The following is a 16473-nucleotide window of genomic DNA, read 5'->3' as shown; positions in this document are numbered from 1 at the left end:
ACTGGGAGGTGTGGTAGATACACCGGAAGGCTGTGCTGCCATTCAGCGTGACCTGGATAGGCTGGAAAGTTGGGCAGAGAGGAACCTGATGAAGTTCAACAAAGCCAAATGCAGGGTCCTGCACCTGGGGAGGAACAACCCCATGCATCCAGTACAGGCTTGGGGTGGACATGCTGGAGAGCAGCTCTGCGGAGAGGGACCTGGGTGTCCTGGTGGACGACAGGTTGACCATGAGCCAGCAGTGTGCCCTGGCTGCCAAGAAGGCCAGTGGGATCCTGGGGTGCATCAAGAAGAGTGTGGCCAGCAGGACGAGGGAGGTTCTCCTTCCCCTCTACACTGCCCTGGTGAGGCCTCATCTGGAGTACTGTGTCCAGTTCTGGGCTCCCCAGTTCAAGAAAGATGAGGAGCTACTGGAGAGAGTCCAGCGGAGGGCTACAAGGATGATGAGGGGACTGGAACATCTCCCCTACGAGGGGAGGTTGAGGGAACTGGGCTTGTTCAGCCTGAAGAAGAGAAGGCTGAGACAGGACCTAATAAATGCTTATAAATATCTGAAGGGTGGGTGTCAGGAGGATGGGGCCAAGCTCTTTTCAGTGGTGCCCAGTGACAGGACAAGGGGCAATGGGCACAAACTGAAGCATAGGAAGTTCCGTCTGAACATGAGGAAGAACTTCTTCCCTCTGAGGGTGACGGAGCACTGGAACAGGCTGCCCAGGGAGGTTGTGAAGTCTCCTTCTCTGGAGATATTCAAGACCCGCCTGGACAAGGTCCTGTGCAGCCTGCTGTAGGTGACCCTGCTTCGGCAGGAGGGTTGGACTAAATGACCCACAGAGGTCCCTTCCAACCCCTACCATTCTGTGATTCTGTGATTCTTCAAGACTTGAACTTCTGTACAGAAGATTTGAAGAACAAAAACGCAAGCTTTGTAAGCACAGCCTTCTTTCCCCTCAATGCTGCACGGTCTAGCTGTTTTGGAGACTGTTGTCACGGACTTGTGTGTGTACCTGCCCAGAAGAACCAGATCGAAGCTTGCATGTTACTTTGAAGGCCATGAAACTAGCAAGAGATTAAAAATATTTTCAGTATTTCATGTCCTTGCTGGATTCACAGTGGCAACCCAGAGGTGGAATGATATGTTACTAAATGAGCAGTCCTGAGCACCTTTTTCATGTAGGTTAAAAAAGACATAAATGGTGTAAATGTTGAGAATCTTATAAGATGAAAAACTAAAAGAAAAAATTAAAGATTACATCTCTTCCCGGCTTTTCCATTAGAAAATTCCAAAGAAGTGTATGGAACAAAAGGATTACATAGCCCCAGCTCCACAATACTAGCATCAAAAATGAAACTAGCATGTCTGAACTATGGTATCAAGGATGAAAAATTTGACAGTCTTAAAAAGATTGTGGTTTCGGACTGAATGTTTTGTTTAGAAGTGAGTCAATGAAAGTGGAAAATATTACTTAAGAGCTAAAACCAATCACTGAATGGGCAAAGTAGCCAAGGTTTACTTAGATGACACCAGAGGTACATTAGTAAAGGAAAATACTAAATTCTGTGTGGAAAAAGAGAAGGGAATGGGGTATAGCTAAAATCACGTGTAAGGAGGTAGAAAGACAACCATATAACTTTTCTCTGTATAAATAGTGACTCAGTGTCTCTACTAGTTTGCAGTTACATTGCAACAGCTTGAAGAATTTCAAAGATTGGCAGAAATTTCTCGTTCTTCTGCTTGTGGTCTCCTCAGGGGCCATGTGCTGTGTCAGAAGATTTCTGGAAGGAAATTAAAGCATCTTCACTGGTTCCTACTCTGGAAATGGAAAGTTGTAAAAGCACATCTACGCTGGTAGAGTTTTCCAGCTGCATCTGTACTGGCATGCAGGTGCTCACTCTGATGTTGAGTTGGAGCATCCAAACATTTGGCTGTTATTTTTAAGTATGAGTAAAGGAAAAGGGTGTAAGCCAACAGAATGGAGCCTGAGGTATAGATGAAGATGTGAGATTGCCAGCCTACTACAAGCTTGTTCTGAATGTCCTGGTACTTGATTTTCTGTTTTCAAATCAGCACACCTGTCTAGATGGGCTGTAAATGAGGAAGGAAAAGGAATTCTCTAGTTAAATGTGTGGATATAAATCTTAGGGCAAAAGGATTATGGATATAGTGCTTATTAAACAAAGGTGGCACGTGGATGATCTTAAACTCAAATAGAGGAGTAGATAAAACTGAAAAGTTATGTTTAAAACGATAAGCTTAAAAGGAGATACTGCATCTGATCCCAAAAACTTGTTGGGATGATCCTCGCTTGCTGTGCCTACATTGAAAAGCTGAGGAGCAAGATGTAAAGGTGCAGTGTGATATTTACAACTGAGTGTAATGACTGAAATACTTTTCATATGTTAATAGTAGTGATTTTGATATCAGCTAAGGACAATGAAAAGATTTTTGTTTCCTGCAGGCTTTAATTATATGCAAGAAAGAGGGAGAAGCTGGAAGCCAGGGAGCTTGGGCTGCTCCTGATCATGCTGGGGTGTGCAGAACGGGAGGTGTTTTCTGATTTGGAATGGTAGTGTGGAGGATAAAAGCTTCCAGGAGCCTACGAGAGATTTGGGAGCACCTAGAAGCATGTCCATTAAGCAGTGTGTCATGTGTGCTGGCAGTCTGCTGAGAGCTTGTCTGAAACTGTGAATTTCTGAAAGATATCACGGCAAAGATGTTAGGAAAAGATGGACTAGAAATACTAAACAAAACCAAAAGTGTGTTCTTTGATACATAAATATTGAGATAAGGGGAATGAGCTTCTTCAGTGTACTGTACATAAATTACCAATAAGTTGGATAAGAAAGAGTGACAGAAATGCTGAATTTTGTCTGAAAGAGGAAGAGACAAAGGAAGAACTCCATCCCAGTTCTACTAGAGAAAGCTGAATTTGTAATGCTTGAAGACTTGGAAGTATCTCTTAGGTAGAGGCATGGTACTCTGTTTTTAGATTCTGGTTCCCTATGCTTTGCATATACATGCGATGTTAAAGCTCATTAGTCGTGCTTTAAATCAGTGGAGTTTTAAAAATTCACTCTTAACTGTTCCAGGATTTGATTTCCCCAAGGATGACTATTTGATTTAGAGGACAGTTTAAGAATTTGAACATGTATAAGCTGTCATGTGTCTAATAAACCAAATTATCATTTATTCGAAAAGTTTTCTTTCAGCAATATTGAATGTGTATTAAAAAAACCCCACTCTGCTTCCAAGCAAGCTTTAGATGGATTTTTATTCTAATTTAATAGCAGGTGTTATGATCTTGGACAGTTTGAAACTTCAAAATAATTGTTAGTGCTGTTTAGCAAACCAGTGACTTAAATGGGCAATATTCTAAAACAGAAATCTGCAGGCTACTCAGTTTATTTCTTAACAATGACAATTTTTGGCTTTTTTTTTTTGAGCTATGAGCACTTTTAAAAAGTCTGTACTGCTAGTGATGCATGTACCACACAGTTTGACTCCATTTCTAAAAATCTATGTCTAAGGCCAGGTTTAGGATCCCCTCATAGATTTCCAGGAGATTATTTTTTTTCCCTGCAAAATCTAGACATTCCTTTTTCAATTTAAGTTTTAACTGTAGTAGGTTAAAAGCCTGGGGATAGATATAGACAAAGTTTGAAATGTGCTGAGTCAGTGTCAGACAGTAAGGAAAAGTTGCATAATGAAATTAGAAGCACCCTGCTTTATCTGGATAAAGTTTTCATCACACCTTGGGAGGCCGAGAGATGTGTTCCCCTTCTGTTCTCTTTACATCCTTTCTGAGCAAGTAAGTGTCAGGATGCATTCTGCCCTCTGGAGATGTGCTGGCCTGCCGAATACCCCAAAACCCAGGCATTTTTCCAGTACGGATGGCTGACCATGCTCCTAATGCCCTGCATGCCCACGTTAACGTTGGTAGCGACTTCTTAGCACTCTGAGTCAGTGAAAGCAGTGCTGCTGTAAATGGTCTTCTGCGTCATTGCCCCCAGCCAGGGGTGTTGGAAGGAGCAGAGCAAGGCAGGATGGCTTTGGCTCTAGAGTTCCTGGTATAGAGAGGGAGCTGAAGAAGTGAAAGTCTTTATAATAATAGAAAAGCCGCTCTGAGGCGTCCACTATAGTGTGTAGCAGATCTTAGCAAGGGGCTTGTTAGTATTCTTTGCAGGTATGAAGACAACCCCCCTCTTCTCTGCTTCTGAGTAACTTGATCTACTCCAAATATTCTAGTGCCTGGTTACAGTAATTGCTTGTCGCGTGTCTTTGTGGCCTTTTCCTATGGCAAAAATCTGACTTTCATTGACCTTTTAATTAGATCTGGAGCTCCAGGGAAGTTCTGAAATGGGGTGAGTAATGTCTGAGAAAACGTCCTCCTGCCCGCTGCCATTTAAAAGGAAGTGAAGAGAAAGATGTGCCACACCTGTCCTCAGAGTAGCTGTTGCTCTCTGAACTCCTGAAATTGAAAAACAGCTCAGGGTATTTGTATGTGTGGTGTTGCAGCCTTGAGCCATCAAAAAAAAAAAAAAAAAAAAATCAGGTACAGTTTCATAGCACTGTAAGCTGATCTAATGCCCCCATCCCTTTAGGCTTATGTTTCCTAGTTTATGGTATTGATCTGGCTGAGAACTGAAGTATCAGGAAAAAGGTAATTGTCATTTGACTCTGCTCCCTTAGCTGGCTCTCCATGCAGCTGCCTGGGTGTCAGGACCAAGGCAGGCCACCTCCGCAGCAACCGGGCTGCTGGTAAGGCCGTTGTATGGGCAGTTCACCTCACCTCGGGCTGTGCTGCTTGAGGTGACGGCCTCCGAAAAAGAGCTGTGCTCCTTTGCCCTTCTTGCTTGCACTGGTGTAGCAGCGTCTCCCGACCCTTCAGTGATGACAATTCAATTTGTGTTGCGTTATGGAATCATTATGGTTGGAAAAGACCTCTAAGATCATCAAGTCCAACTGTCAACCCAATACCACCATGCCTGCTAAACCACATCTTGAAATGTGTCTTGATAGGTGCGGTTTCTGTTGGTTTAGTGAGCAGAATCAGGTCAGTAAGGCGAGACCAGCAGCATTTGTTAGAGCTGATGCAAGGATGAGAGCAGGTCTGTGGAACTGCCTCTCTGGTCGCAGTGATCTACTCCAGTGGTGTCACTGAACTACAGCTTTACTTCACTCGAAATTTCTAAGCAGAGGAAAGGGAGACCTCATAAGGTGGATTTCTCTCCTGTCACTGTAAGCACATTTGGGTAGGGTGCTTTGTCAAGAAAAGCTTATTAATAGAAACCCACTAACCTTTAAAATAAAGGCAGTGACATGTGGTAAATATAACACCACTGTAAAGTATGAATTTTACTGTTGCATAATGCATGTATGAAGTTTTTAGTAACTGGAGAGAACATCTTGCGTATATCTGGAGAAAAGATGTGCGTTTACTGTAAATAATTGATAAAACAGTTATGCTGCGTGTCATGCTGAGTTTTATTTTTAAGACAAAATAAAGTCTGCAGACAGAAAACTGGATCTTTTCTCATAAGTTGATGATGTAAGTGGTGGCTTCTTAATTAATGTAAGTGTATGTAAGCTTGTATCAGCACAGTGTGGTCATCAGATTGGAATTGTTTTGTTTCTTAACAGGGTGTGCTAGGTCTGATGAAATTCAGATTCATTTATATGTTGTTATTGAAATATGGGTGAGCTCAAATCTGAGATTTTATTAATCTCTAGTTTGAAACTATGAAAAATAAGGGACAATGTCAAAGGGTTTTTCTGAGCAGTCATAATTCTCAAACTATTCTACAAAAATTACTAACTCTGCTTTTTAGATTATTCATCTTGCAGTAAAATAAGCAGATTTTAGCAATATTTACGACTTTGTTATGGAATGAAAGAAATTGAATCATTGAAGTTTTACTGTTTGGAACTAGTGATTCATGTAGAAGCCTGAAACAATTTTTCCATTACTGATGCTCTTCAGTGTATGATCACTGTTTGCTGTGGCTTATACGGTCTCTCCAACATGTGCAAAATCTGGCCCTGGACCAAGAGGACAGAAGAATTCAGGTGTGAATAAAACTATATTAAACAGAGATTGTATTCTGTGGTGTTTGTTGCCATCCATTTCTTACAATGTTTTGACACGTATCTGGGAAGATCCTGTCCTAGTGTGCTGTAGGCTGGCGAAAAACAGACTCTTGCGTAGCAGTTCCATGCTCACTGCAGTCCAAGGCAGATCCACATCAATTCCAAAAAAGGCCATTTTGCCCTTCCCCAGCCTCGTCCTGCTGCCTACCTAGGGCTGGGGCTCCAACGCCACGGCTGCATGTGAGTCACATTGGGTGAATGGGTCGGTGGCAGGGGATGGGATAGACAAGTTAGGTTTCACCTGGAAATGTTTCCTGGTTTGACCTGCCACATGAATGCTCATGATGATTCAGACAAGAGAGTGGAGTGTGGTGGGAAGGAGCAAGGAGGAACTCTTCCAGCAGCAGAATGGATTCGCTGGGTTAAAGTGGTCATGTAGCTCCCCATTCAGTTGTCTCAAATGTCTGGGATGTCAAATGGTCCCAGGGAAAATCTCTAGTTCAAAGAGCCTGTGCGTGACTTGATGTGCATATGTCTTCTGGGCTGAGTATGATCATCTTGAGGAAAATAAAAGGACTGAAGACAAAACTTAAGAAGGCAGTGGGTATCAACAGTTACTCAAGAGCAGATAAGATTCTTTATTGTGGAATAGGAATATTTTCTTTCCATTTTTTTAGCAAGGGTTAAAAGGAAGGAAGACACCTCCACTGAAAACCATACAAAATTCAAGTAGAAGCAAGATCTGGTATTTCAGTCTCTTCAGAAAGTGACAACTTGCAGACATTATTGTGCTTCTGCACAATGGATTAGTTGGTGAAGTCTCTAAGGCTGAAGAGGTGCATAGGCCACCAGGGAATCCATGGTTGGTGTGTACTCTGCTGAAAGAGCTGGGAACCTTGGGGAAAGGTTAGAGAGGCATGGTGTCTTTCCCTCTCCCAAACAAATGTGGCAAGTTGGAAAGAGGTATGAAAAAATGGACTACAAAATGCAGTTGGGAATACGGTTTCTCTAGGAGCTTTCATGATTCTTCCATGAGAGTTGGGTTAGAACTTAATCTCAAGCTGCTGAGTGTTTTTTGGAAATGCCCTGGTTAGTACTCATAAAAGGTGCAGGTTTTCTTGTTCAGAATGTGTCATCCTGCTTAAAAAAGCCTGTGTCCTGATAGCTGTATGATAAAATGTTACATATTGTGAAGCTGCATCAAGCTTGTGTGGATGGCAGTCACTTCTGTGTTTCCCAATCTAAATGCTATTCACAGTCACATTTTTTTTTTCAGTCTTAGTACTAATGGTTCCATCTTCCAAGGTCAACTTCAGTATTAAAAAAAAAAAATCACCTACTAGAACTTCGTTGCTGTCTAGTTCTCAGAGGAGCATGGTGGCTTTGACAGGAGTTAAACTGGCAACACCTTTTGTTGCTTGGACTACTTGGAACCATCTGCATGTTCCTCAGTACTTGTCTGCACAAATGTTGAGTATTATCTTTGGTGTCCTTTCATTGTAAGCATGAAAAGCAGTGAATGGGCTAGTCAGGCAGATTGCCAGCTAATAAGTGTTTGTGGTAACATTCATCAACGAGCTGGCAAATGGTAGCATATTGATGCGGATTGTGTCCTTCTATGTGGCACTTGCTTTTGGGGCTTGCCACAAAAAAAGAGTAACAGTGAACATGGATGATGTTTCAAAGTAAATGCCTTGCTCTTCTGCTCACAAATTTAGCAACGCTAATAGGATCAGCACCAGAACTACTAGTCGATATTTTTCTTCAAAACATTTCCTGGTGCCATTACCCTTTAGCACAGTGATAAATTTTTCATGCAGTTATCACGAACTAGTATACAAATTCTAAATGCCAGGATCAGTTCTTCTGTAACTGGTAAAGCAGCTTGTGGAGCAAAATGCAGAAGCTGTGAGCACTCAGTCTTGGTTTACACCTAAAAGTAATGATGGTTTTATCCTTTAAAATCTTTGAGGATTTTGCATGTAATTATCTAATCCAAATCTTGTCCAAACTCATAGTTCTGGTAAGTGCCAGCAAGGTATCTGATTGAAAGTGGGCAGGCACTCTATTTTCCATATGTCAGAAGGCTTTCATAAAACAGAGCAAAATCCATAATCACGGCTGCAGATGGATACCTCTGTGTGCTGCTTCAGAGAAATTTGAGGTTTTTATGAATCATTTGTATACCAGATTAAATATGGCAATATTTAATTTAGTAATAGAGTTACCACTTATTCTCTTGAAAAATGCTGGCAATCAGCCTCAAGAAGATTCAGGCTTTCCTGGTGTTGTGTTAGTGTATGTGTCGGTTTCTACTATCAGTTCAGAGAAATACTGTTAGAAGAGAATGTCTTAAAATTGTGAAGTACTGACTAGCTGGGCCCGATGAAACTGGATGGCCTTGCTCGGGGGGTAAAGGGGACTGTGACAGCGTGTGGAGCAGTGTCCTCTGTCAAGAGGCTGTTCTGCAAGGGCTGTAAGCACTTTGCGAGAGGTAACCAGGTTGTGCTTCTCAGGTTTTTAACCCAGTGGAGCTTGTGTCATTGCTTTGAGAAGCAAAGTCTTGCACCACTGAATTTATTTGTCTAATGGATGTTGATGAATGATGAAGAATCAGATCATTGAGCAGGAGGCAGACAGAGTAAGTGAAGTGTGTGTGCGTGTGTTGTAAAAACAGGAGGGAGGGCATGGCAGGAGTCAAAGGCCCAGCAGAAAGCGTTCAGAGGACACAGAATGTGTCACCTCTTGGTTGTAGACAGTAGAACTCTGGTGAAGTTTGGCTGCCTGTAGAATTGGGATCTACCTCCTTTGCTAGGCTGCGTGGAATCTCCCCTGCCCTTGCTGCCAGACTACCTTCCCTTTTCTGCTGTGCCTCCTTCCCTCTCCTGTGTCAGGATTGCTCCCCTGTCCCTCGGTGACTGGGGACAGCCAGGGCTGTCTACTTTGCACCTTGGTATGTACTGCTTGCCCAGCAAAGCCGGTGATTGCTGTGTTCCTGCTGCAGCCTTTCCCTCAGTGGAGATGACACTGTGGGTGTCATTCCTATTCACTGCTGGTGTTTTTTATAGAACCTGTAGCAATTTGGTATCTTTGGACAACTTCAGTGAAATTAGATAAAGGGGAGATTAAGGGCCTTCACTGGGATGGAAAGGTACTGGATGGGAGGGATGGACTCAGACTGCCAAACAGTGTGCCACTCATACCTTGTTTCTGTGGGAAACCAGACTGAAAAAAAGCATTCACAGGGGTGGACGGTAAGAGGAAACAGGCCAGCACAGGAAAAGGGAGACAAGGATCTATAACTGTAAAAATTAAGACTGGAGTCAACAAAGGATTGAAGAATTAACAAAAATTTACATTTCTAAAATACAGGGAAAATTTCTCAGTCGGGTAGCAAGAGGATTGTACTTCTTTAAAACTCAGGTGTGGGTTGTAACAGGTATTTATCACCCTAGTACGCAGGATGGGGCTACCTGGGTGTGGGTATCTCCCAAGCCACGTATTCAAGCAGTCACTCGTTAAACCTGTCAGCCTGCTGTTTTAGTAGCAATATCACAGGAATGCTGTTTCTTTGAAAAGGGTGCACAAAGGGCAAACAAGTTTCTAGAATGTAAGTTAAGAATGTAAGATTTCTAGAATGTAAGTTAAGAGGGATGGTTGAGGGAAATGGTAAAACTTGCTGCTTTTTCATGTTCTTCCTCCAAAGAAAACATCTTAAATAAAATATTGGATCTGCCTGGTGGGAGTATGGCTCCACAGACAATTATCTGCATCATTTTGTTGTTTCCCTGACATTAATATTTTGCAATTTGCATAGTTTCCTATCACAACGTTTTGTAAAGAGGATGAGTAGATAAAGGGAGCGTGGCAGCAGATGAATTTCTGTGTGACTGGACAGCTTGGATACCTTCTGGGCAGATCTACCTGGATCTTGTTACAGTGTTATATAATGACTTCAACCCCAAATCACTTACACGATCAGTTCTGAGCTGTGAAACCGTCTGGTGCAGGGCAGTGCAGCGTGTGAAGAGGTTATCCAGAGAGGCCATAGAGTCTCCATCCTTGGGAGTTTTTGAGACCTGACCAGGCAAAACCCTGAGTAAACCTGGTCTGCAATCAGTATTGACTGGTTTGAGCAGTAGGCTGGACTGGAGACCTCCTGAGGTCCCTTTCAACCTGAATTGTTGAGAGAGACCTGTAAGTCTGTGTGTTGTTTTCTTGCAGTTGTCATGTTTATTTTAAACTTGAAGCTGCCAATGATACAAAACATCAGATGTTCTTGGACATTTGGCAGCTTTGACTCAGTGATTTTTGCGGCTGAATTTCTGGAAACTTGCATTGCCTAACCAAATAGGCAGGAGTCCTCAAATTAAAGCCATTGGGCAACCCACTGAAGCAGTGGTTATAAACGCAGTGGGTAGTCTTTAGTCCACTGTAACGTAAAGGTGCTAGCTTTTGTGATTCCAGATAGTAAATTATCAACATAAACTGAATGGTTCAGAATCTGAACAGAAAGTAAAAAGCCAAAACATACCTCAACACTTCTCACTGTTAACCGCATTCTAGCTTGGGAAATTTGGCTATTATTTGTTGAGGGTGATCTTGACAATACTACCATCCTTCCCTGACCTGTTGTCAGAAATGAGAAGAAATTTGACATACGCTTCTGACCCTGACAGAGGCTGACACGCGCCCGTTCCTGGAGTAGAAGTGCAGAATGCCCGATCTGCTGTGTCAGATCGTCTCTGCCGGCGTTTTCTTCAGCTTTTAGTCCTTCTGAAACAACCTTCAAGTATCTTTTATCAGGTGGCATAATACAAATTGGCTGCAGTGTAGATGCACCAGCTCACAAATGTAAATCACAAACCTATTTACCTATGACTGCGTTTCAAATTAGGCTTTCAAATTATTCAAATTGATATTTTCTTTTTGTACAAACAAAATATCCCAGTCCCATCTATCACGGGAAGTGGAGAATATGATCAGAATAGAATTTGTTTGTGGGTGGAGAATGATGTCTTTCATACATACTCTGGTTTTCGATGAAGAAATAAATAATGGCATTTCACTTCCCTTTATGAATATTGATCAAAACATCGGCTGTTACTGTTTTGTATTATATACTTCAGAGCATACATTTCTTGGCTCCTTAAAATTAGTTGTTTTTTTTTTTCTTGTGTGGCATTATGAGAACACCCTTCTTCCGAACAAGTGTGAGTACAATCATGCACAATCAGCTTGAGAGAAAAGGCAATGATGCATACAAATATATTGCACGTAGAATGCCTATCCCAAATTCTGATTACAGCCTCACAGTCATGAATAAACAAACTCTTGTGATTACTCTCAGCTAATGTTACCCTGACAACAGTATATATAATAAAATGCAGTAATCACTGCCAACAAAACCCCCAGTACAGCTAGTGCTTCTGTTTGCCAGGATGAAAGACTTTCATTAAGTACTAAATCAACTCTAAATCAGAAGTCCTGCTTTTAATATTGGGATTAAAACTAATCAGTAAAGTGTAATAATTATTCGTTCCAGTATATGGAGTTGCTTTGAGTTCCCTATTTGTAAAATACTGTAAAAGGAGAAGCTGGAGCTTTCTACCCGTTCTGTAGTGGTGGGTATATCCCTTGGCATTGTTCTGGCAAGCACAGTGACCACAGCTCCCTGATACTTTTTGGTGCAAGTTTCTGCTCACCCGATTTTGCCCGTTTAGAACAGTAACCTCCTAGGGGGGAGCAGGAGAGCAAATTGGAAACATTTTTTTTTTATTTAGCTTATGCAGAGGTAAAAATTATGCAATCCACTACTTAACAGCAACAGGTCACATCCTGGTGTAAACAGGGTTCTACTCTAAAATGCCAGTAAAGTAATTATCAGCTTAAATTAATTACTGGTGTGTTGCCTCCTCTCAGCTCTAACCTGCTGCGTAACCTTTGTTGTACTCTCTGTGATGATGAGATTCTGTGGATGCTAGGTTTTATTTTCAAATTTTAGCTACTGTTAAGGAATCTTAGATGCCTTGACAAAGACTTGAATTTTTCCATTTCAGGGGAAGTCCTATCCAATTTAAAATTTTTTGGTACATTCAAACATTTTTGTTTGGTGCATGGCTTTCCAAGAGAGAGACCACTGAAGCTGCAGTGTTTCTGAACACCAACACCTGCTAAATACTAAAAGCCAACATTAGTTAAGTGCACAAATAGCTTGTAAAAACAGTAACTGCCTTTTAGGAGAGAATGTAGTACTTCAGTTGACAAATTGAGATGGAAAAAGCAGGACCAACTTTGCAGTTTTTGAACTGAAGTGGTGGTAAACAGAATGAGAACTGGTAATCCTTCCTGCTTGAAGGATAAATTCCTAGAAAGATAACATTAATGCCCTTCTCTGCAGATGTTCTTTCTTCTGTTTACTGAAGTTGAAGTACGTGCTCTGCTTGATACATAATGTTTATTACCTTTTAAAATATGAAACTAACTGAATTCACTTGCTTTCATACAACTTAATGCATTTCTAAACCACGTCCCTGTTTGATTGAGGTGAATTTTGATACGCTTCAAAACAAGGAAAACTGTAGAAGAAAGAACAAAATACTTTGTCACCTGTTGACAAAACAAGAAAAACATAAGATGTAAGGGGTGCTTTCAAGTGTGCAAGACAGCTTAAACTTGCGTGGGTTTGTGTCTTCCTGCTGGGAAGGTTGCTTGTGATCAATTTATAGCAGCAGGGTTTTTTATAAATACTTAAACCAGTTGTATTGGTATTTTATTTATTGACTACAATTATTGCTAAAATTGGTTATTTCTTTCAGAAAAAAAATTATTGACTTAGTATCCCCTAGAAGTAAAATTACTGGATTGCAGTTCACCTCCCCTGGAGTTTTAATAACAGAAGTTGGTGTTCTGCAAGATGAGTCTAATGACCTGTGTTCTGTAGTAGCGATCCATAACTTGATAATGGAACTTTTACATTTATTTCTTAACTGTAGTTGCGTTTTCCCTATCTCTCCTGATTTGATGGGAAAGGAGGGAGGCAAGAAAACCTTGCAAATTATTTGATGTATATCACAGCCAGCGACAGTGGTATTTGCTTGTAGAGATGTCTGGCTGGACTGCTATAGGTCACTTAAATCAAGTTTGTTAGAAGCAATTTGGGGCTTGGGGATGATAGTCTCAACAGCCTTGTGGTGAGGGAGACCGTGGTAGACATTTCTGCCCAGCTGAAATGGGGCATCTAGCAGAAAATCTTAGTAGAGTCTCGTTCTTTCATTTTGGGCTTTGGACAGAGAAGAAACATCCAGTGAAAGGGGCATTACTTATGGAGGAAACCTTTTCAATAATAGCCCTCCTAGATACAAAGAAGCGGCACGGCTATTCTTCTGTACAGCTGATGTTCATTTTATTAGCTGCTATATGGATTTTTGCTGAGAGGTTTTCAGGCTTTCATTGTTAGACTTCACACTGAAGTGTGCAATCTCCAGTCCAGACTTCTGTATCTTCTGTGCATTTGTAAGGCTTGGTTTGTTTGTGTTAGCATCTGAAATACATCGTCAAGGCAGTGACCCCTCTTGTTGGATTTCTGTTTGGCTTAGAACTCATTAGCTTAATCATAATGTAAGGTGAGGTAAAACAGGAGTCTGGGCTCAATTACAAGGAGTAGTTCTGTGGTGTTTTATTCAGCTGCAAATGGGAAAAATATATGTGTTCAAAAACTTCAACCTTTTTAGTCTAATAATGTTTGATGAGGTGAAGAGCAGCAATCTTTTTTGTGCTTAGTTAGAAGTGTAAGCTGCTGCTTTGTAGACACCGAACTTGCTCTTGAGCTGTTCAGCTTGCACCACTGTTGTTCCTTATTGGTTTGGTCTTCGTAATCAAAGCAGTGAATTGTAACAAATGTTGTATCTAAACAGTAATCCTCAACTTGTGATATGCCAGAAATAAATAAAATATTCTGAGTGCAAACTGGAGAGGAGAAAATTGATGGGATCTGCAGGTACAGCGGTATTTATCAACTAGATATTTTGAGAAATGCCTTGAATCCAATGGGACCGGCAGAGCAAAGTCAGTGTAGGTTAGTTATTTGCTGGACATCTTTTAGGCAGCAGCCCTTCAATACTTGGTCTAATTGAGATCTGGTGAGGAAAGATAGTTCAAATTAAAAGTCTTAAATTGGCCACAGATCTTGTGGAAAATGGTTTAATTGCTATTGAATAGAGACAGCTATCTCTTGAGAGTGGGTTGTTAAAGCTTTAGCTGGTACTAGCTGAAATAATAAAAAGTAAAGCTGAGCTCTGCTTAAGAAGAGAATTATTTTGGTGGCTGAAGGATAGGACAGATTTTCTTTTATCGTTTACCAGTAATGAATTGGCTCTCTCCCTTTCACATGGTCCTCCATTGATTCACAAAACCCTAAAGAAAGGGGGAGGGGAATCCTTCTGAAAGACTGCTTTGCTCTTTACTCACTGGCCACAAGGCAGAACTGATCATAGGATTACACTTTTTACAAAATTGTAACTGTTAATTAAATAATGTAATTAACATTTTTTCCTTCTGTAGTTCTAATAGTAGTTGAAAAGCTACTATTGCACTGAGTATGCAATGAGTACTTTTGATGTCTGGTTTATGGGTTATTTTGGCTTATAATATTTCTCTTCATAATTAAATTTTCTTTTTTTTTTAAAACAGCAAGACCATTTACAAAATTGGTAAAGGAAATGCAACTCCATCGAGATGACTTTGAAATTATAAAAGTGATTGGAAGAGGTGCATTTGGTGAGGTAAGAGATTTTTACTCTCAGATGTAGTAATGTAACTTTCACTGTTTGTGCATCTGATTTCTTGCTACAGTTTGACTTGTACTTGTGCTAGAGACAGAAGATTCACGCAAATGTGTTAAAATATTGCCAAATGTGGGGTGTAGCTAGGTACTAGTGAAGGGTCCCTTTGAAGCGGGGTATTTAGTGTCCAGTTCTGCCATTTCTGTGACTGGCTCATTTTGACTTCAGTGTAGCAAAACAAGTGTCTCTTTGATGTGTGTATGAACAGGGTGGTCCCACCTAGCAGCTGCACAGCTGAATTTGGGATCTCTTCTCCCACTTGCCATATGTACTCTGCGGTGCTGCTATAATTTAACGCAGAACTGGGCTGCTTCGCTGGTAGGAACGCGGAGGCAGCTCCACCCATCTGCCTGTCTCTGTAGCAATCTGGTAATGCAGAAAGACGCATTTGGCTGCCTCAAAGGCTGTTCCCTGTCATCTTTGAAGATCAAAGGTTGCTGGATCTGTTTTTTGGACAGCAAGTTGAATCATGCTGGGATGATAGGAACGCCTTGTGTTTTGAGGACTCGCCAGTCCCAGGACCATGGACTGAAGCTTTACTTCATGATATGTGTGATGAAAGTCTCATCAGTCACAGAAGTCTGATAGGGCTTGCCACTGGCAAAAGCAGTCATGAGCGTATCCCTTCCGATAGGCACAGGATACCTGAGACTTCTGGAGAACCTCAGAGACAACCCTGTCAGCATTTAAGTACACATAACTAAAGACATAGCTGTCAGCAAAAGGGGTTATTAAGTAGAGAGTTTCTAGAAGTAGAAATCCTTTAGATTTCTTTCAGGAAGCTTCTTTTAAGTAGTACCACACTTAAGTAAAATGTAGTGACAGCCATTAGCGGCTCACTTCAGCCCATTAGCACTGGGTTACAACTTCTGCTGCCAGTGGCTAAGGCTGGGCTTCCTTATCTTCATCTTGTGTTGTCTCCACAGAGAGCAGGGCTGTGTGCCATGCAGGGCTTTCCTTCCAAGCGTGGTGTGCCCTGGGTGCGTCAAACTCTTTGGCATAGGGTTTGGTGGTGGGACAGAGGTATTGCAGACAGACCAGAAACTAAGCTAGAAAAATGCCAGCGCCCTACTTGACCTAGGTTCAGAAAGCAATTGGGTTTCTATGTGTGTATGCCCTTGGTAGTGGGTGAAGTAATAGCTTCATACCCAAGTAATTTTAAGCTATTTCAGAGACTGCCTTTGAGGAAAGTGGACACCTAAGATGGAAATTAGAGTTTCAAGAGCATCTCTTCATCTGTACCATCATCTAATGATGTGTTGTGTTAACATGTAGTTCATGTGTAGTCATCGTGAGCATAGCTGCTGAAGGAACTTAAGCATTTTAAGTAAGATGTCCAGATAAATATTAGCATCTTGACCTGTAAGACAAAAGTTCACTTTCTAGTGGATGTTGACCTTGATGAGTTGCAACATTTGTTATAGAAAAGGAAGTGTTACCTTAGGGTAGTGGAAATGCTACTTGGGAATCGGTTGGTTCACTTGAGTGTTTGCTTTTAGCTGGCATGTATTATTTGAAGATGGCTTTTAGAGAGCAAAGTTACTG

At 41.4% G+C, this 16473-nt stretch overlaps 1 protein-coding gene across 2 annotated transcripts in view; it reads left to right on the top strand.

Annotated features, from left to right (window-relative positions):
- The window catches only part of CDC42BPB (CDC42 binding protein kinase beta), a 97261-nt gene that overhangs the window by 16006 nt on the left and 64782 nt on the right, over positions 1–16473 (top strand). For both annotated transcript variants that reach the window (XM_075426605.1, XM_075426604.1), the window contains exon 2: positions 14777–14868. In XM_075426605.1, coding sequence (XP_075282720.1) covers positions 14777–14868 — 92 coding nt within the window. The remainder of the gene's footprint in view (positions 1–14776; positions 14869–16473) is intronic.

Source organism: Opisthocomus hoazin, chromosome 7 (genome assembly GCF_030867145.1).
Source record: "Opisthocomus hoazin isolate bOpiHoa1 chromosome 7, bOpiHoa1.hap1, whole genome shotgun sequence".
Classification (NCBI taxonomy): Eukaryota; Metazoa; Chordata; class Aves; order Opisthocomiformes; family Opisthocomidae; genus Opisthocomus; species Opisthocomus hoazin.
The sequence above is the reverse complement of the archived record's forward strand: the minus strand, read 5'-3'. Positions and strand labels throughout refer to the sequence as shown.